General features: G+C 53.5%; 1 protein-coding gene across 7 annotated transcripts in view; it reads left to right on the forward strand.

The window, feature by feature from the left end:
• EPHA5 (EPH receptor A5) overlaps positions 1 to 19,088 on the forward strand; it is a 216,182-nt gene extending 197,094 nt beyond the window's left edge. For 2 of the 7 annotated variants that reach the window (XM_075500805.1, XM_075500806.1), the window contains exon 15: positions 1,300 to 5,262. In XM_075500805.1, the coding sequence (XP_075356920.1) occupies positions 1,300 to 1,405 (106 nt within the window). In that variant the 3' untranslated portion in view covers positions 1,406 to 5,262. Of the gene's footprint in view, positions 1 to 1,299; positions 5,263 to 18,909 lie in introns of those variants that run through there. The other 5 variants (XM_075500799.1, XM_075500800.1, XM_075500803.1 and 2 more) reach the window with 4 other exon arrangements.
• Positions 19,089 to 21,131: the final 2,043 nt, after the last annotated feature.

Raw genomic sequence — 21,131 nt, forward strand, 5'->3', positions numbered from 1 at the left:
ATGTTCAAGGTTGTTACGTCCTGCTGGCTTTCAGTGGAGAGGTTTCTCCGAAAAGACATGCACGCAGGGTGTCAGCAGCTCTGGGATTCACACATGTATTGGCAAGACCATAAAGCCCTACTTTGAAAACATCCTTTATTCAGTCCTGCCTGGAGGTAGAAAGTGAGGGGCTGATATGTCTCTAACGGAAGTCTTCAGACAAAACATCACATTTCCTCTAAGTTGAACTGCTTCTCTTAACAGTCTCTGTGTCTTGTGTTGGAAACATGGATGCACCTGTCTTGATGTTTCTTCCGAGCCTTTATTCCTACAATTTCTTTGTTAACACTTTTCCCCCTAGAAAGAAATCCCTACGATTATACTCAGCCATAACCCGTGGCCTTATCTGGCTTTAGATGTCATTGAATCTGATCACCCAAGGTCTTGCTGTAGTATCTCCAGGGGACAACTTGTCCCACTCCTATCTTTGGATGGGATAAATTGTCCCCTGGAGGTGCCTCTTTCATGCCATCAACATGAATCTTGGTGATTACCTTCATCTATACACCTAAATTTTAGAGGGCTGAGCTTCTGAGAAAATCTCCTCCTAATCCTGCTTTTCACATAAACTGTCTTATTTTACAGCTTTCCTGTAATGGCAGCCCAGTAGACAGACTCAACACAAATGCCTTTGGCTTGTAGAATTCACCCCCCCAAAAAATCAAACGTGGGTTTATGGGAAGATTTGCAAAGGCCCAGAGGGGAGCTGCGTTGCCAATTCCTGTTGACTTCAGGGATCATCGGGGTGGTGGCCATGCTCGAGGCTTTTGCCGTTCAGCTCTCTGTAGCTGGTTCTAGGATTGTGGTTTGTGTATCTTTGGCTTTGCCCAGTCCGAAGAGGAAGGAAGCGTGGATTGACCTCACTCCTCACTGCTCGTATCCTAGATCAAATACCAGCCTCTCCCAGGAGAAGAGGAAACTGCAACGCAGGCTTTCTTACATGGCTTTTCTCTTGGAAATAGGACTTTTCACACCTAGCAGAGTCCTTGGCCAAAGGTGATGCTGACACTTTGCTGTCCGGCTTTCCTTCTTGGCCAGCAAGGTGATCTTGGTCAAATCCCGTCACCTCTCTGAGATGCTGTCAGCCACTAAAAAATTTAAAAAAAAAAGGGGAAAATTAAGCTTGCCAACTAAACTTGGTTTCAGGAGCCAGTGGTCAGAGGTAGGCGCTGGCAGCAGCATCGGCGCATGCGGCGCGTGGTGTGCGCGGCGGCGTGTGCCTGAGCGGTCCCTGGAACCAACGTCTGCTTTCTCCCACAGGGATTTGAGACGGCTGGGAGTGACACTTGTTGGTCACCAGAAGAAGATAATGAACAGCCTTCAAGAGATGAAGGTCCAGTTGGTGAATGGGATGGTGCCATTGTAACTTGGTTTTAAAGTCGCTTCCTCAAGCGGGTCGATCCTGCACTTTGTACGCTAGCCCTGAGATTTATTTTGACTAAAAAAAAAAAAGATAAAAAGGGAAATTCAGTGGTTTCTATAACTGAAGGATGTTGGCCTCTGCCGCAGCATTTCTAAAGCAGTGTTTGACTAAAGTTTTCCTTTTCTTCCTATTTGTGTCCTCATTTTCATGAAGTAAATGTAAGATGCATGGAACATGGAAACGAATCTGCTGTACGTGAGGTTAACCCATCTCTTAAGCTTCAGCGACGACGACAGCAAGCCTTCCCACCACACGTTGTCTGTACATGGGATATATATATATATAGCACCTTTATATACTGAATTACAGCAGCACATGGTAATACTTCCAAGGACTGACTTGAGCGGAGGAGTTTTGTAGCCATTTGTGGGCTCCCAAAAGCTGCGGTTTACTGAAGTTTAACTTCGTCTTACTTGTCTACAGAAGTGTATTGAAGAGCAATATGATTAGATTATTTCTCCATAGATATTTTGTTTTTAAATTTAAAGAAAAGAAAAAAAATGCTGTTACACAGCATTAAGTTATAGAGACTAGTGTATAAACATGTTGCTTGCTCCATGGCAAATACAATACAGGGTGTATATTTTTTTTTCCTCCCTCTGTGTTACCAATTTCTTTTCATTTGCTCTTCTGGGAGGATAATACATGATGAAGATGTATATACTGTACAGTTTGCTACGCATCAGGTACAAGATTGGGGCTCCTTCCTTGGTTTGTTCATTTTTTCCCCCCCTCTTTTGCTTTGTTTTGTCTCCCTTTTGTGTTACCACTATGCTTTGTGTTTTTGTTGCTGTTTGGTTTCAGCAACATATAAAGCCTTCAGGAGTTTTGATTACGTATATGAGGTAGAAGGAATCTGCTTAAATAAAAGATGTTGCCCCTTCTTCCTTTCCACTGAGGGCTGGGGACAGCCAGAAGAAGAAAAGTAAAACATCTTGTTCTCAGTGGCCTCCAGCAACAACATGGCATCGGTTTTCGTGTGTGTGAGCCCAGCCCAAAGATAGCGTGGGATTGCCTCTGCACTGGCATTTCAGTCCGGTAGCCACCACCCAGGGCAGCCCTCACCCCTGTCCCTGGAGCCCAGGAGAGAAACCATGAGGTGGTTTTAGCTGGAAGGAAGGGATTTTGCTGTTGTTCTCATTACAGGGGGTAAGTCCTGGGGTGCGGTGTGGAGGCAAGCCTGTGGTCATCCAGCATGGAGATTTTGCAGTATTTCCCCCAAAGTGATGGCGGTGATGGGATTATGCTGGGAACTGTGCTGTCCCAGGTTGTGTCTCTGGGCATTTTCGGTTTAGGCATGGACCTGACCACTTTGGGGCAGAGCGCAGAGAGGAGGGAAGGGCAGAGCAGCCCAATGTGGTCACAGTGGTGGCATCCCATGGGCGAGAAGGTCCCATCCATCTGGGGCTGGCACGGCTCGGGTCAGCACTTGGTTGTAGCTGAAGTTCAGTGTGTCCACTAAAGCTCACGCCTGCTGTTTTCAGAGGGACCTGAGGGCAACCCGATCCCCTGGGAATCCCACCAAGAAACAGTTTGGGGCTGTCCTCCTCCTTTTGTTGTAGGTGGGATTAATCAGCGCAGTTAATTTGGTATTCATAGGTTGGGGGGTTTTTTGTGAAGACTTTGGTAAAGATAGGGATTTAAAAATGGCTCAGCAGATGGCAAATGTTTGCTGTTTCTGTAGGTATATTGCTTCCTTAGAGGTTGGGTAGCATCTTGTAGCATCCTTCCTTGGCGATAACATTGACTTACCGACTTGCCGCAGCTCCCTTCGTCCCCGGTGCTGCAGAGCCGAGCCCAAGCTCATCCAGTGCTGAAAGGAGACCTGTGTCCTTTACGTCTTGCAGAAGCAGGTGTCGAATGCCACTTTCAGCTGTTTCAAAGGTCTTTCTTCCATTTCCCCCAAGCCTTTGGATGAGATTTGATACAAAGAACGGTTTCTAAAGAAAAGAGAAAGGTCTAGGAGGAGAGGGTTGGATGTTTTTTTTCTTGGCAGCAGGGCTTTGCTTGCTTCCAGCAGGGCTTCTTCAGGCAATATTTGCCTGTTCTGAAATGGAATCCTCCTCCTCTGCAAGCTGCTGCCGAGCTCCTTGGGAATCGGGAGAAATAGGAGGGAGAGGAGCCATGGCGAGGTCTGACAAATCTTGATGGTGTGATTTCTCATCCTGTTGTTTCATTTTGGCAGCCACTGGACCACAAAAGAGGAGGGGGGAATCAAGACATAACAATTTCAGCACGGAAAAGAGATTTGTCATATAATAAATAAGATTATTAGAGCTGTCAGCAGAACAGTCTTGGGATTATTTGTGCCTCCCTGTCTGCAGCGCTTGGGAAAATAACCTGTAGGAAGACAGAAACAACTCGTTTCATCGGGAGGAATCGTTTGGTTGCCACCCGCCTCCACTGGCTGCACTGAGAGGGATGCTGTTAGCAAACATGCAGCACTTTCTGCCCGTCGTCTCCACTTGTTCCCTACCTGTTGGCTCTGCGGGAGGAGTTGGGTTTGGTCTTTTTTCATGGACTTTTAACAGCAAAATCCCTTTATTCACCATTTGTGGGGTTTTAAAAGTGTATGCGGTATGGCTGGGATGCACACCAGATGCTGGAGTAACCTTCAAAACGATGATCTAGTGGAAAACAAACTGTTCTTAAGCCAGACTGCATTTGTAAATAGGGCACCTCTTCTCGGTTCCTCCAATAAATAAATAAATAACCTTTTCTATTTATTTCAAGAGCTGTTCTTGCTACAGATCTCTGTATAATAGGCTTTGTCTTGGAGCTAAAAATAAAATAAAATGGTGTTTTAACGAGTAGGGTCCAAAAGTTACAGCTTCTATATCCACAAGCAAATTCCAGAGACAACGGAGGTTTTTGGTTCCCATCCAAGAACTGCAAGTACTCTGTATTTTGGGCGTGATCGTATATATTGGGGTGCAGCAGAACAAGATGACAGTAATATTTTACTGGTTATGCTCTTTGTAAGGGCTGTAGGTGGATTTCCTGCCTATGGTTAAGTCTGAGCACTTTGCTTTTCCAGCTCGCTACTGCTGCAGCTAGTCCAATGAATACTTTTTTCCCCAGTATATTTTGCTGCTAGTTGCGAGGAAGGTATTTCAAAGGATCTGGAAGGTGAAAAGGCTCTTTTCGATATAGTTTATCATTTTGGGAGAAGGAAGTGTCCCCAAGCATGGCTTGTGTAGACTGACCCCTTTCATTGTGTAGCTACCATTTGGAAAAATTACCTGAGCATAAAAAAGGAAGACTGATTTAAAAGAAAAAAAAAATCAGTTTAAAATTTTGTTTATTCCTTCTATATGTTAATGGCGAGAAGAACAAAAAATGAAGGTAAAAATTTTTTTTGTCTATTCAGTGTTGAATATAATAATGTAGAAAGTCCCAGTGGTCAAGAAATTGTGACTCGTTGGACTGCTGTGGTCTTGAAATTAGTCATTAAGGCGTATGTAAGATAACATCAGTAGCAGTCTTAAGAGTAACGCTTAGTTTCCAATCCTTTATTGTAATTCCTTAGGGCAGGTAGGGCGGGAGCTGGTGCATCCAACGCTGCCAGAGCTGCAGCAGCTGTCTTGGCTCCTCGCATCGGCGTTTTAACTCATAGGAGGCTGTAGCATTGCTGTATTTATTCCTCCCTTTCCCCCCCACCCCCCCCCACCTCCTTGGATGCTCTCTGTGCGTTTTGTTTGTGTACATGTTTTTTTTTGTAGTGTAAGATACGAAATTTTCTATTTTTTCATAAAAATAAAAACCTTTGACTAACAGCGACATCCAGTTGTGGATCACACACATGCGTGCCCCCTCGGCTTTCCATGAAGCATCAGGATTTTCCCCCTTGGAAAGGAAAACTCTTTATTTTTTCTCTCCTAAACACAGACTTGGTGCTAATCTTGTGGTCCCTGGGGGAGAGAGGGGCCTCTGGGACGTCGGAGATATGTAGACCCCACATGAAGGCATCCTACCTTGTTACAGGCTGCTCCCCCTGTAACAGGGGGATGGTCTGTTTTTATTTTGGGGGGAAAATCTGCTTTTTAGTCTGGTTTGTGGGGCAGAGAACCTGCCAAACTGACCAAGCCCCAGAGCAGCGCCTGGCCACACCATTCCCCCATCTCTCAGAAATACCAATTTTGGGTGGGTTTTTTTTCCCCCAAGAACTGATTTTCTTTTTCTCTGATTTTTTTTGGGGGGGGACCCCAGCAGACCCATGGCTGGCTGGAGTGCCTGCCACCACATCCCCAACCCCATTCCTCCCCTGCCCCATGGATTTGGGGACAACCTCATGCTGCAAAGGGGCGCAGGCCAGCCCTAAAGAGAGGTGAGAAAAGCCATGGGTGGGAAAGGCCAAGGGGCGAGGGGGAAAATATCAGCCTGGGAAAGGTCTAACGGAGGCGGTTGTGGGCAGCCAGCATCTTCTGGCTCCTGCGAGATGACCACTGCTGGAGGACAAAGGGGAGGGAGAGCTGTGGATGAGGATGCTGGTTGTCCCAACGTCACGGGAAGCCGCAGCAGACGTGGTACGCTCGTACCCTGGCCAGGAAAGGCATGGTAGGCTGGGATGGCAGAGGAACGCCACTTTATATATTAAAGGGAGCACAAGGTGAATTGGGTTAGCAAACTGAGGTTGTCAGCAACTCAGATAGAATCTCTCTGGATTGACGTGCCAGTCCCCATGCAGTGTTTTCTTGTTCAGCCTAGGGTTGTCTGCTGCTGGACCATGATGACAACAGACGCTGGGAGGGATCAGAGGGGCTCTGAAGACAGGGGAAAAAACAGTATTAACTTGCCCCATGTAGGCAGTATCCTTGATAGCTTCGTGGAGGCAGAGAGCCTGCTATGGGGAAAACACAAAAATGGGGAAACTTCTTTAAAGAAGCTGAAAGCAAAATAGCTTTGCAGGTGAGGGGGAGGCATCACACAGCCAAGGCTGGGCTCATGCGGAAAATGGGAAGGTTCGCCACCTCCAGCAGCTTCAACGCAAAAAAATGAAAGAAGGCAAGCGAAAATCTTGAGGAACAAGGGTGTTTAACAAGGTCTCCCTGATTTCAGCTGTCATAGAAATAGGGATGGTGCCCTCATGAAGACACATCCATGAGAGCAGCTGCCTCCTGTCCCTGTTCCTCAGCCAGCATGAGTGGGACAGAGAAGGGGATTAGGATGCAAATGCACAAAACTTGCTACTGCTACCAGTAAAGATGAGAGCTGGCTGCAAAATCCTTCCGTAACGCTCCGTTTTAAGTGAGAACTAAGGAATTAGGCAATTTTCTTGAGCCTTTGTGCCCGCCTTGGTTTGGGACCAGCCCTTACACAAATCTCGAATCAGGGTTCGCTCATTATTTTCCGCTGCTAGGCTCAGTGTGAGAAGAGACACTTGCACTCTGTGGCCACCAACTAATAAATTTACCTGCTCAGAAAGGTAAGGTGCTTTCCCTGCAAAGCGGGTCCTTAAGCATGTGCCTGACTTATTTTTCGGGTGGTTCTTCCGCACAGCCTCTGGCCGATCCCTGCAATAAATGCGCAGCTGCATCTCCAGTTGTGAACACCAACTCTCGAGGATGCTTAACAAGCCATGAACAGTGAATATTACCATATTATTCTCTGCATCACTCTTATTTTCAGTAAACCTGAAACAAACTGCAAAGCAAGATGATCCCAGTGCTGGTGACATTGCAGGGCAGCAAAACAGCACCTCTGTCTTATTTTTCCTATCCAATCACCTAAAAACAGGGCTGGGGGCACTCTGAAACCCCTCTCCTCTGCCAGCCCAGCAGGGTTCAAGCCTGTAGTGCTAGCATCCCCAGAGGATGCTGCGGCCCCAGGGCAGGAGCAGCGGGGAGGCTGCTCCCCATCACCCCGTGAAGCCGAGCTGCCGTGCAGAAAGCGATGCAAGATTTATGAAGCCGTGGGGAGAAAGAGCGAGGGACTCTTCATGTATTTTTCATGGGCTGAACTGCATAAATAGCATGCAATGCATAAACTGTGACCGGATACTTCCACAAAAAAGGGACCGGCGAGCAGAAGAGATGAAAGAATGAGATAGATTTATTCAAGTCAACAGGGCCTGATGAAAGTCACCCTCGAGTGCATTAAGAAGCAGCCGAAACAACACAGCCTGATCCCGGGGCGATTCATCTCTGCTGATGTGAGGGCTGGAGAAGGGCACACATCATACCTGCTTGGTAAAATGGATGGGTGGGAGGGGAGAGATCGCCTCATCTGCAATGCCTCGGGTGCAGTGTGGGACCTGGGGAGATGCTAGCACAAACTATTGCACCAGCGACCAAATTGGTGCAGAAAGTGAACCGGCATCGAGGCATTGCAGAAACAGCTCAAAACGGGGTAAGATAAGAAAAAAAGGGCTACGCTGGAAAACTCAATGCAGGGGTGCAGGGGGGAGTGCTGCAAAGGTGGCATGCCCCGTGGCAGTCCCATCAGCAAGTGCACGTGTGCTTCCAAGTGTGCATTTTTAGTAACGCATCCACTGCCAGAGCTCAAACCTCATGTACGTGAGGACGGGTATCAAGGAAGAAATCCCAGCCTGAGATCAGGTAGGAAACAGGAGCCAGAGCAGCGTGGCCAGCAAAAGGCTTTGCTCATTTTGTACCCCTGAGAGCAAACCAGGATGTGCTTGCAAGTGTTGCACGCCATAGGGTCTCCAGGGAAAAAGCCTTGGAGAAATTGGCGCGGGGGGGACTGATGTTCACTGAAGGTACCCATTGCCTCTATAACAGGACTTCCATTTGGAGCGTTTGGGGCAAGTCCTTTGGGACCCACTGGATTTTGGTGGCTGCAGACCCCTGCATTACAGTGACCTTCGATAACCCGTTAATGTATGGCTCATTATTTTCCTCCCGGAAAGGCCTATGAGCCAGCCATGGAGGAGAACAAGGCACCCGTGTAGGTGATTTTTCTTACCCCATCATTTCCTCACCTCCAGCTGGGGTCACCTTAGCTATTCGTAGCATCAGCTATTAGTAAGATTCAGCAAATAAAGTAAAATAAAAGAAAGAAGATGCTTTCTTACACTGACGTGGTGCTTTGATAACATATTAGCAGCTCTAACCAGGATATTTTGACTGCAAAACTCTTCCCGCTTCCCCATAAGCAGCCGACGGATGTGTTTGTGCTGGTGAAGATGACTTATTTCTCTCAAGGCTTATTTTTTTAACTACGAAACCAAACGAAAAAAACTTCAAGCTGAAAAAGAAGCAGCAAAACTGTGAGATAGGCTGCCAGCCGTTTTCTTGGTTTGCTCCCAATAAAGGCCATATTTATTACAAGAAAATTGAAATCCTATTGATTTCTCTTCCGAGGCGCTGTGTTTCAAGCTTGACATTTAAACACGAAACTCTGGGCTCCAAAGTTTAATCATTTACTCCTCAAGAAATACAGTGTGTGGAGCTGCTGAGCGAAAGGGTGTGCGAGGTAAAAATGATATTTCATTGAAAAAAAGAAGAAGATAAGGAAATGGTATGTTCATTTAAAAAAGAAGATAGGGAACAACCTCTCCCATCCGGTGGAAAAAACGCTGCTGAAATGGCGTCCTGTGGTCACTTTCCATGAGACATGTAGGAGATCAGGCCCACTGGGCTTGCTAATATCTTTTCAAATGGGATAAAATTGATGGTTGGACCCAGATATTGTAGGAGGAGGGGAAAGGAGACATGCGTATCGATGGATGTGTACAGATGGATATGGATGGATGGATATGTATGCGCGCACATGCAGAAGTACCGGGGGATAAACTATTAATTAAGGCAAGGATTAGGGCACAACTGATAAATTATGAACGTCAGCAAATAGCCCAGGAGTGAGACTGGATTGGGCTGAAAAGGGGCATTTTTGGGCCAGGCAGAGAGGATAAATGGGGGGCATCAAGGTTTGGCACTGGGAAGGATTTGGCTTCAATTCATGATCCTGGGGAGGGAGGTGATGCTGGGGCGGCCACAGAAGGGACCAAGATCCATCCCACTGGGCAGCTGCCGGCTGCTGAAGTGGGGAAGAGGGGATTGAATGGGCATAAAGTGGCCAGGAATATTCATTTGGCAAGAAATTAGGAGAAATTAGGCAGAGGGGAGCCATGGGCATGGCTTTCATCCTCTCTTGGCCACAGCTTTTGGGCTTGGAAGTTGCTCGCAGACCTAAAGGTCGACCCCCGGTGCCCAGGTGGGGAAGGAATATGTTTCTTTGGCTTGGAAGGAATGGCCCTTTTTGGGGTTTTTAGTGTTTCATTGTGGAAAAGCAGGCTTTTGCAACCAGGGTTTGTGAGCAGCTGGGTGCGCACTGAGCCCTACACAGAGACTGGCTTGCTCGGCACCTACTAAAACCAGTTTTGGGGTGATTTTAAGCCCCACGTGGGTCCTTCTTTTGGCCTGTCAAGGTGAGAGGGAAGCGTGACAGGTGCCTTCACCCCTTTGAAACCCAGAGTTTGGAGAACAGGGCTGCAGAGCCAAAATCACAGGTGTTTTTGCAGCAGCAACTTCTATTCCAGCAGAAAAAAACCAACCAACCAAATAAATAAATAAAATAAAATTTAAAATTTTTCATTTTCTGTGCGGGGAAAGGCTGGTGGCTCTGGCAGAGGCAAGGTTGAGATACCCCTTGGGAGCATGGTGCAAGGGGTGCAGCATCCCAAATCAACGTGACTAGTTGCTTCAGGGCACAGAAATCAGCCCTACGATAAGTTCATTCTTCTCCCAGCCCTAACTAAGAGCTGTGGGTCATTGTGCTGCCCTCCCATTTTATAAAGCAGCCGGAGAGACACCGAACTGCTTTGCATCCCGGGGTGGGGCTCCAGCCAGGCAAAGCCCTTGTGCACTATCCATCCCTCCCTAACGCCCCAAAATCGCATGATTTCTTCATCAGGGAAGGCAATTAGCATTCAGGTGATGCTGTTAGTATAATCAGAGGGGCAAAAGGCTGACAGCGATAGCTGCAAAGCCAGGGCCCAGGTCAGAAATGTAATGGAGAAATAAATTACGGCAAGAGAGCGTGTTCGGATCTGGTCTTTAGCCGCAGCGGGTATGGGGGCAGAAAATAACCCTGCCTCCTGCTAGTTTATCATCCATGCTCCGATGATCCTCATGGCAGTAGCCAATAAGCAGCTGATAAGCGGCCCGGCTTCTCCAGCAACGGTAGCATCCCTGTAATGACTGGCTGAGACCCTCGGGTACCACTCAGGGATGCTGCCAGTCCTCTCGGCACCTCATCCTAGTTGTTTAAAGCCAGACCTTTCCCTTCAAAAAAATCAGCTTATTGCGGGTGCCTTTGCGGGTGCCTTTGCGGGTGTTGCCGCTTGGGGGGATTTAAGGGCCCCAAGGTTTTGCAAGCTGCTGGCTGGGGATGTGCACACCCCAAAACCACTGAAAAGGGGAAAAGAGATAAAGCCTGATGGCTTGAAGTGGATTTGGGTGTAAAAATAAGACTAAAAAAACCAGCTACTTGTCCTGGTGACCCCTCCATCCCTGTAAATTTGGAAAGCCTGAGTACAGCTGAGTTTCAGGAAGGGAAGGACCAGGTTGTGTCCCTTTCCTTGCAGCCATGGTGCTGCAGCGGGAGGCTGTGCAACGTGGCACAGCTCCTTTGAAACTGGGCTCCCCTTGAGCCAAATAAAAAAAAAAAAAAAAAAAAAAAAGGCAAGAAAGGCAAAAGGCCCATTTTCTTGGAGGAAAAACACCAGGAAGCCAAGCAGCAAGCTGAGATGCCTCCATCAGCGATGGCGTTGTACGAGCATCTGGTCCCTGGAGATAGCAGGAGACGGTTATCCCAATGTAATCTATTTTTTCACCAATATTATTCACCTATTCAAGGGGAAGAGGTGTCTTAATTTCTACAAGAAAGATAAAAAGGACAGTAGCTGTGCTCCAGGTTATTTTTTACACTGTGGAAACATCCCACTGATGAAGTGGTGAGTTTGTAGGAGCTGATAAATCAGGAGTCCAGTGGAAAATGAGGGGTTTTTTGGTTCCCCTAGCCCTGTGATTTGATTTGGTTTTGGCTTCATTTGAAGCTGACCTTTGGCAAAGTCCTTTTATATTCCCCAGGAAGGTTTACTGTAGGGCACTGCAACCTCCCCAACTTTGACAAGTGGCAGTGTGGAGGGAGGTTGTAAAAATATATAAGAGAATATAAATACATATATATAAGAAAAAAATATATAAAATACATTAAATATATATTTATGAAAGCCTTAATCAAATCAAAGTTAAAGGTCTAGAAACATGATCTTGTGTTTCCTCCAAACAAGGGAAAGCAAAATAATCTCTCCAGGCCTGCCACGCTGTGTGTATATCTGAGCAATGCAGAAAGGAAGCTGAACTTGCGTTAATAAGCAGCTACTCAATATGCCTTGATGAGTGAGTGTATTCAGAGCCTATAGAAAGCGAAGTGTTTGCCACAGCAAGAATGGGAGATGATTCCCCTCCTGTGAATTTGCCTAAGTACAGAATAAACATCTATTTTCTTTCTGCTTTCCCCCTTTTTCTAAAGCCCAGCTGTCTGTTAATGCATATAATGACGGTCCCGCTGGGGACCAAAGCCTGAATTCCCATTCATATGCAAAAATCATAAGTGACAAACTTTAGATTTGGCCCAAATAATGTCATGTGCTTCTCCCAATGAAGGAAATTCCAGCTTGCCATATTTTCCCTGCCCAGTGCATGCCAGATGTCTTTAAAAAAAGGGGGAATATTTGTTGCCGCTGATTAGTCCTCTGTGCAGAGCCAGGCAACAAGGGAAGGATGCTCCTGGCATCCCCATAACGCCCCGCCTCCGTGCGGGAGCTTGGAGTGAGGGAAAGCAGGGGGAATCGCCTTGCTCACATGGCCACATTTGTGTTGACCACCAAACCTCTTGTGGCTGTGTCGTGTTGACCCTGTTAAAGGCAACGGCCACGTCACAACAGGATGCATTTAGGGAGCCCTTCAGATGCTGTTAAAGATATTTGCCTTTTCCTTGCGGCCATGGCCCGAGCGGTTTGTACAAAGGGAGCAGGTCAATGCCACGCAGTCCAGATTTGGAGGATGTAATCTGGCCATCAGAGAATATTAAGGTATCTTTAAAAAGTGGAGCAGCGGCCCCCCGCCACCGCAGGGCAAGCGGTGCTCTGTGCATGCTGGCCAGGCAATAGCTGTTCTTGCTCCAGCACCTTACAGACAGCAGGAGAGAGGGGAAAAAGGGCTGAATATGACAGCAAAGGGGCTGAAGCAACTGGGAAAATCAAGTATTTCTGCAAAACCAGCTCCTGGGTACTCTTTTTCAGGCAGACCACTCAGTGCTTGCATGCTAGCCAGCCCGGGCTCTCTGAAGCCCTGCCTTGAGCCACTCTCTGAGAGCGTGCAAAATGTTCATACTAAGGAAAGAAGAGGCTTAGGAAGCTCCTTTTATCATTTTGCTTTTAAAGGAGGCTATCTGGCATGCTAAGAGAGATTGCACTGAGCAGAAAGAGGAGGGCGATGCTTTGCAGCGAAGTGCTGGGGTTCATTCCTGGGTGATGGGGGATGATCTCATTTTGAGGCAAAATAGCTATAAACAGCCAGATTGTTACTGGAAAACCAAAGCCCCAGATTATTCCTCCTTTGGGAGGCTCAGGCATCACGCAGGGTTGTTTTGGGGGGCTGGATGGGTTGTGTGTGGCAGGCAAGTAATTTTTCAGGCTGGATACTTGCCTTGGGACTGTGTGCTTCAGAGAGAGGAAGTGATTTAAGAGGAAGGCAGGCAAAATCAGGGCTTTTTCTTTTTTCCTGTGGAAGAAGAAGGGTCAGGAGAATATTTCTTCCCCACTGTCTCAAGATGAATGGGGGCTTCGCGGCGATGAGGCAGCGGCAGTCTGTTAAGAGACTAGGGGATTTGGGCTGACAGGGGTTTTATGCTGAGCCTCACAGCTGGTGCAGGTGCATTTCCAGCCATAAGAAGTAATAACAGTCCGGGTGGAAACATTTGGCTGTGGTAAAAGCAGACAGAAATCTATTATCCATGTAAATGCAATGTCAATGTTTACAGAGGGAGGTCAAAGAAGAGAGCTCTGCTCGGGAAATGTCAGCTCCAGAGGAGGAGGAGGAGGCATTAGTGGCATTTGCATTCATGCTGGAACAATCTCTGCAAGGCTGGGGAATATTGAGGAGGTTTTGCAACTTCCAGCCCTCTTCAACCCATCTTCTTGCACCAGTGCAGTGTCGACTGCAGTGGTTTTGGGCACCTCTGCATTGCCTAGAAGCGATGCTGGATGCTTCCTCCTCGCTGGGGATGCAAGTGAGGAAGCAGGTGAGGATGCAGGTGGCTTTCCTTATCTGCCATTAACAGGGGCTTTTACAGAGAGGGAAAGACAAGGCAATGCAAAAGAAACAGAAAAATGGCACAAAGCAAAGCACACAAGGTCTAAAAAAGCTCCCGGGTAAAGCCACGTCAGTACCCACCACTGAAAGTCCACCGGCAGGTAGGCGATAATAGAGCAGCCCTCGCACGGAGGCTTCCCGGCAGCAGAGGGGACAGGAGCTGGAAAACCCTGAGGTTTTTGTAAGACTGCCTTTTTGTAAAACTTTGCAAAGGCCCACGAAACATCAGCCCCATATAGCCAGTCAGGAGCCATCTTTTACCCTGACCAGCTGAGGAGGACCAGCTATGCTATAAGTTGCATTGCTTAATTTAACTGCCAGATATCATGGCAAGAAATTACCGAATTCTCATTACTTTTCTTCTGGGGTGGAGGCAGGATTATGGGTTTAGCTAAAGGACCTCAGATGATTTTTCTGCAAGCTTATTGCGTAGGATAGAAAGTGCTTGAGATGGGTTTAATCCCCACTGCTTGGTAGTGTTAGCAATTCTTATTGGTAGCACAGCAGTTGCCAGGCCCTTTTAAATGAAGACCAAGGCTGCTTTGTGTGAGCATGGATGGTTGCTACTTGGGAGAGGTTATAGCCAGGGCAGGGGCAGGCAGCAGAAGCACGGGCACGGGCACAGCCTCAGAAACAGCTTTTTGCCATCATATCCAGCTGCTGCCCATGGATATTGCCCACGGGAATGGCAGGATCCCCAGGTGATGCTCTGAGGTGTCCCCCCCCCAGGGCAGGGGAATATTGCTGCCCCACAGAGCAGGTATCCAGCCCTGTGGCTGTTGGGGGGCAGTGGGTGTTTCCCCCCTGCAGGAGCATTTTTCCCCTGGGGAAGGAGGCTCGTGTCATCCCAGAAAAGCCGGAAAACTCCCGTGTGTTTGCCAAGAGGAAGAAATGCCTCTTGGCAAAGAGTGAGTTCCTTCCTCCATCCTTAGGCTGACTTTTTGCCTGTATTTTTTTGTGCTCGATGAAAACTTCAGGCAGTGGTGGCCTGTGAGGATGTGGGATGTGCCAAGCTGTGATTTTCATTGGTGGCCAGTGTTCAGCAGTACGTACATATGCATGGCCAAATGAATGGGAAACCACCCAGCAAGACAGCGCCAGCAATGTAAATGGGCAGCGGCAATCTCTTTCCACTTGCCTGCACACTGGGTGCTGTGCCCACGTTGGACTGGACACAAAGGCAGGAGATTTGGGGAGCTGAGGGGGTTGAACATGGGAAAACCTCTGCTGTAGCACTGAGTTCAGGGGATGGGCAGGGTGCAGAGCATCTCCTCTCTCTGTCCCATGTCCCTGAGGTGGCAAAAGACACCTCTGTGGCGTGGAGAAAGTAATTTCAGGTTTTCCAGCTCCCTCCAGGTTAAAAGTTATTGTATTTGGGGGGTATTTTGGAGATGTTTCTTTGCTGGCGATTTCACTCATAGTTTTATTAATAAAAAAAATTGGCAACAATCTTTGGCAGGTTTATGCCACTTGGTATTTAAAGCCAGGTGATACAGATTTATTCTGTGTGGAATCTTGTGATTTGCTCTGTCTGCAGTGTCAGTCAGCTGTAATTGAGTTGATATTAATGCTGATTAGGAAAAAAAATAACACTATGTCCTAACACCTGAGCACAGAGAAGGATATCACCATGAGGCGTGTGTGTGGGGAGGGATTTTTTTTTTTCTGCAGCCAACAGAACATCCAGCGTCATCTCTGTGAAAATTAAGCTCCACTAGCAGTGCCCCTCGTTTCTAGAGGGTCTGCAGGCGCCTGGCCCGTATCCCAGCTTGCTCCAGCCCCTTGGCAAGAGCAAAGTTTCTTTAGGTCTCGAAATTCCCATTCCCAGCTCGAAATTCCTTGCCTGTCCCACTCCCAAGGGTGTCCTCCTGCTGTCGGTCGCGCTGCCGTGCCGTCTCGCGGCCGCCAGGGGGCGCTGCGCCCCGCTCTGCCTCTCCCCGTCCGCCAGGGGGCGCCAGAGTGCAGAGTAGGGATGGGGCCGCCCCGAGGCTTCAAACCCCCGCCGCGGCCGCCAGGGGGCGCCGCCGCCGCGGGACCGGCGGGGGAAGAGCGGCGGCGGCGGGAGCGGGGTCCCGGGTCTGCGGGCAGCGCGGGCCCTGCTGCGCCCGGGGCCCTCGGGGCCCTCACCGGGCGGCCCGGGGACCGTGCTGGGGCTGCTTCCCGCCACGGCTGCTCCCGGTGCCGCGGCCGCGTCTCTCCGCCCGGGGCCGAGCGGACACCGGCGCCCCAGAGCGCGCTCCGGCCCGGGGCCGGGGTGCTGTTATGCCGGGCACCGGCTGCAGCCGCGCTGGGCCGGGGTGTCCCGTCTCCCCGGGGCTCCTCCGGGGCGGCTCCGGCCGCGGCTGTCACGGTCCCGGCGCGGGACGGCCGCAGCCGGCGAGCGGGAACCGGGGGCGACGCCGTCTCCCGGCCGCCCCTGGCGGCCTCAGGGTCCCGGGACGGGGCCGGGCGAGGGAAACGGGAGAAACCGGGTGAAAACGGAGCAAACCGGGGCCGTTTCCTCCCTTCTCCCCCCGCTCGCTGGCTCCGGTGCGGGAGGCGGCAGCGGCCGCTGCCCGTTAGGTGCTGCCTGAAGCTCGGGTCCGTGCCCTGCCTGCAGGCAGCTGCCGGGGTGTCGGCGCGGGCCCTGCCTCTGCCCACAGGCAGCGCGGTGCTGCCCCCGTCCCCTCCCGGGGCCGGACCCCGGGTCTCGGCTGGGGCCTCTTCCCAGGACCCACGGGTGACGCTGGGCCAGTTTCGCGGCCGCAGGGTTACGGGAGCTGCCGTGGCTGCCCTGCCTGCGCTGCCTGCCCTGCCCGCGCTCCTGCACTCGGTTCCTGCTCCACTTCTCCACCGGGGCAGCCGCCGGCGAGGGGTTTGTTTTCCTCTCCCCCCGGTGCGGGATCCCCCATGGGGCCCGGCGACTTTCCCGGCGGGTTTCAGCACCGACTCTCTGGGGTCCCCTCTCGGGGGGCAGCAGCTGCAGCTCGGTCTTCGGGGCTGGGGGTCCCCGGCAGCTCCGAATTTCCACCACAGGATCAGCCCCAGCTCAGTCACGCCAGCAGCTCCCAGTCCTGACTCCCAGCCATGTCCCCTGGGGGAGAAGGGGACCCGGCAGGGCTGGGGGTCTCCCGGGGTGGCCGGTGACCCCTCCTGCCACCGGGCTCCCTCCTCCCGGCGCAGGTGCCGGCTGGTTTCTTCTCCCCAGCTCTTTTCCAGAGCCACTGCCGGCAGGACAGACCCCTCTGGCCTGGCGCTGGCTCTCTAGAGCCGGGGAGAGCTCGAACCGGTGAGCGTGGGAGCTGCTGCCGGGGGGAACCGGTTTCCGCCGGGGTTCAGCCTTCAGCCCTGCCCGGCGTCACCCTCGCAGGCGATGCCCGAGGGCCGGAGCCAGCAGCGTCGGGCGCTGCCACAGCGGGGCCTGGGGGTGGCTCTGGGCCCTGTGAAAGCCCTGCTTTTACTGAGAACCTTCTTTTTCAGCTCAAAACGTGCTGCGGTGGGAGCAGAGGCAGCGGCTCCTGCAGCCCCGTCGGTGACACGGTGAAGCCGGCCTGGCCGGGCACGGGGAGCCACGGCTGTCGCGGTGCTGCCGGTCCCTCGGGAGGTGTTGGCGGCACAGGCGAGGCCGTGCGGCTGTGCCGAAGCGTGGGGAAGGCTCATCCCAGCGCCTGGGCGAGGACCACGGCCCCGAGGCGACGAGCGCCGGTGGGGAGGTGCTGGCGGGGAGGACGTGCCCGGCGAGGAGCGTGCCCCGAGGCGGCGACCGAGCAGAGCCGTGTGGTGGGAGCGGGGTGCCCGGCTGTGCCGGCGGGGCCCGGGGGATCTCCGGTGCCGCAGGAGGGGCCGAGTCCCTGCGGGGTCCCCGGGGACAGAGGGGCGGGCAGGGGTCACGGGTCACGTCCCTGGCCGTGGGAGCCGGGTGCCGGAGGCTGCCGTGCCCCGGGGTTGCTGGCACTGAGCAGGCGTGGGGAGCCCGGCCCGGCCGGAGCTCGGGGAGCGGTTTCGTGCTCGGGGCCCTTTGGCTTTGCCCCTTGTCGTGCCGGCGGGGCGGCCGAGGGACAGGGAGGGCGGGTGCCATCCCCCGGCAGGGCTCCCTGTGGGGCCCCTGGGGGGAAGGAGGGGTCCCGGTGCTGGTGGGGCAGCACCAGTGGGTCACTGCAGGTGCCAGTACGTGTCCCTCAGGAGCTCAGGACCTTAAAGCTGGGGCCTGTGCCCACCTGGGTGGGTTCCCCCCATGGCCAGAGGCTATCTGTGGGTGCAGGGGGGGCCCCAGGGGGTCCTGCAGTCCCCGTCCCCGCAGCCCACCCTGAGCCAGGGCCAGGCAGGTCGGTGCGGCACATTTGGTGGGGCTGTGGCTGCGAGGGGCATTCGGGGAGATGGGAGCGGGAACTGTCAGGGTCTGACCCAGGCCCCGCTGGCTGGCCCCATCCCCAGCCCAGGGCTGCTGGTCATCAGTCTGTGCCGCTGCTGCTGCATGGGGTGGGTGGGTTTTCAGCCAGATCCTGGCTCTCACACAGGGAGAAATCTGAGGTTTCTGGTGTCCTGTCCCCATTTCTCCCTCCCCTCCTGTTGCGGGTGCACAGCACCAGGGAGCCACTGTCAAAAGTGCCGGCAAGGCCAGGAAGAGCTGCCTGTGCCCGGGAGGCCACAAGGTTTGCAGGGGCAGCAGCATCGGGAGCTCTTTGGGCTGTGCCATGCCACCAGGAGCTCTGACTGTCCCACATAGAGACTGTCCCTGTGCAAGGACGGACAGAGGAGCCCCAGCCACACTGGGAGCCACTCATGCTGGTGAGACCCACGTGGGGGGTGGAGCCCCCATGAAGAAGCTGGGCTGCCTGACAGTCTGGGGGACTGTGGCTGGGGACAGTCCTGCCTGCCCCCACCCAGCTCTGTACACCCAGAGACACTGCAGGGACTTTGTGGCTCCAGCTCGGTTGCAGCTTCAGGTTGGTTGTTTCAGCCCCCGTTTGTTTTGGGTCCAGCTCATGGATGGTTCCAGTTCAGTTTGGGCTCCAGTTTGTTTGCAGCTGCAGCTCATGGATGGCTTCAGTTTGTGGATGGTTCCAGTTCAGTTTTGCCTCCACCTCATTCATGGCTCCCATTTGTTTTAGCTCAGGTTTGTTTCAGGTCCAGCTCATAGATGGCTCCAGTTCATTTTGGCTCGAGTTTGTCCGCAGCTCCTCTTCAGTTCCAGTTCATTTCAGCCCCAGCTCCACTTCATTTCTGCATGTTCAAACAATCTTGGCTTTTGACAAGGTCATAAATCAATCACTGTCATAACCTGTATATGAACATGAACTGTCATAATTGTACATTGCCTAAATATGGACTAATGAGTTAATGACTATTCCGGCTGTTGTACACACCTCAAACAGAGACTTGGACAAATGAAGACGGTGTGAGTAGAGTCTCCGGGGAAAAAGGCAATCACCTCAGACGTTTGATTCGGCCTGGTGCATGCCGGCCTCCCATGTGTTGAGCACCAATGCAACCAGACCCCCACCTCTGGTGGGGGTCCACGCACCCTGGATTTGAGCCCGTGAACAGCCGACTTGGTCTCTGCTTCTGAGCCGAAACACGCAGGACCTGGGCTCTGCTCCAACGCCCCGGCCCAGCCCCAGGAGCCCCTTTCCCAGCCCCAAAAGTGCAGGACCTGGGCTCCGTTTCCAAGCCTGGGAAACGCCCGACTCGGTCTGTGCTGCTGAGCCCCCAAACCGCCCCAGGAGCCGGGTCCCGAGCCCCACGAACACGCGGCTGAGCCCCGGGGACAGACTCTGCCGTCGGGGACGGGCCCGGGAGCCCCGGGCGGTGCTTGGGAACTGAACGGGGGGACCCGCGGGGCGGGCCCGGCCCCGAGTGGCAGCGGGCGAGGGCGGGGGACGCCGGGCTCCGGCCCTCCGGGCGCCGCCACTTGCCCACGCGCCTCCGCCCCGAGACCCCCCCGGGGCCGCAGCCCCTTCCCCGTGCTCCCGCCCCCGGCGCGGCCGGTCCCCGGTCCGAGCCCCCCGCGCCTCACCCGGCCCCCGCCGGGGGAGCCCGGCCCAGCGCGGCGCCACCTGGGGCGGGGAGGGCGGGGCGCGGAGGACGGCGGCCGCCGGGGCTCAAACCTGCTCGGCCCCGCCCCGCGCACGCGCTTCCCGTCCGGCCGCCAGAACCGCGCTGGCACCGCCCGCGGCGGCGGCGGCCCCGGGTGCGGGCGGGAGCCATCGCCCGGGAGGCGAGGCCGCAGCCCGGGGGCTTCTCCTGGGGCTGCGCAGAGCCCGCGGCCGGGTCGCGCGGAGCCCGGGCCCAGGCCTGGACTGCGGCCGGCGGGGGAGTCCCGGCCCCGGTGTCCGTCTCTCCTCGGCCCGGAGCAGCGCTGGGGCCGGCCCCCCCCGAGTGCCGGGAGCCCCCGGCCCGGCCGCGCTGTCTCCGTCCTGGCGTCGCAGGCAGGAGGAGCCGCGCTCCGGGGCCGGGCCCGAGCCGGGAGCTGCCCCGGGCCGAGCCGGGGGACCGGGAGCGGGGACCTGGGGCCGAAGTCCCGCGTGGGACTGCACGGGGAGTCCGCCGGGGCCGGAGGGCAGCGGGGGCCGCTGTGGCTCGGCGGGGGCCGGTGTCACGTAACCGGCGCCGGCCGCTCCGCACAGGCACCGAATAAAGGCTGGGGACCGCCGGCGTGCTGGGGCTGCCCCGGCACGGTCTGCCCGGGCACGGTCTGCCCGGGTCCCGCACCACAGCTCGGGTCCGGCGGTGCCCGAAGCGGGGCACCGAGCCGGTGAGCACCGGCCGGCGAACGGCCCGGGGCGGGGAAAGGGCGTCTCGGCTCTCAAAGCGCCTTTTGCCCCGGGGCCCTCGCCCTGCCCGCCCCGGGAACGGCCGGGGGGCTCCAGGGCTGAGCCCAAACAGGCGGGGCTGGGGCTCTGCTGCCAAGCCCTGGAACAGCAGCGTGGGCCCGGTTCCAAGCCCCAAAGCATAGGACTTGGTCTCTGTTTTCCAAGCCCCCAAATTGGCCAAATGAGCCTGGTTTCAAGCCCCCACAACACAGGACTTGGTCTCTCTTTTTCAATCCCTAAAACTGGCCAAATGAACCTCATTTCAAGCCCCCAAAATGCAGGACTTAGTCTCTGTTTTTCAAGCACTACAACACAGAACTTCGTCTCTGTTTCTGAACCCCAACACGCAGGACTTGTCTCCGTGCTGAAGAGGTGAAGGTGTACAGCTCAGCCTCACCCCAGTGTGCCTGCTTCTGAGCCCCCGAACCCACACGACTTGGTCTCTCTTTCCCAGCCAGGTCTGGAGCCCGCATCGGCCCCAGACACTGTCACAGCCTGGAGTCCCACAGCGGGACTTGGTCTCTGAGCCCCGAACCC

Source organism: Mycteria americana, chromosome 4, assembly GCF_035582795.1.
Source record: "Mycteria americana isolate JAX WOST 10 ecotype Jacksonville Zoo and Gardens chromosome 4, USCA_MyAme_1.0, whole genome shotgun sequence".
Classification (NCBI taxonomy): domain Eukaryota; kingdom Metazoa; phylum Chordata; class Aves; order Ciconiiformes; family Ciconiidae; genus Mycteria; species Mycteria americana.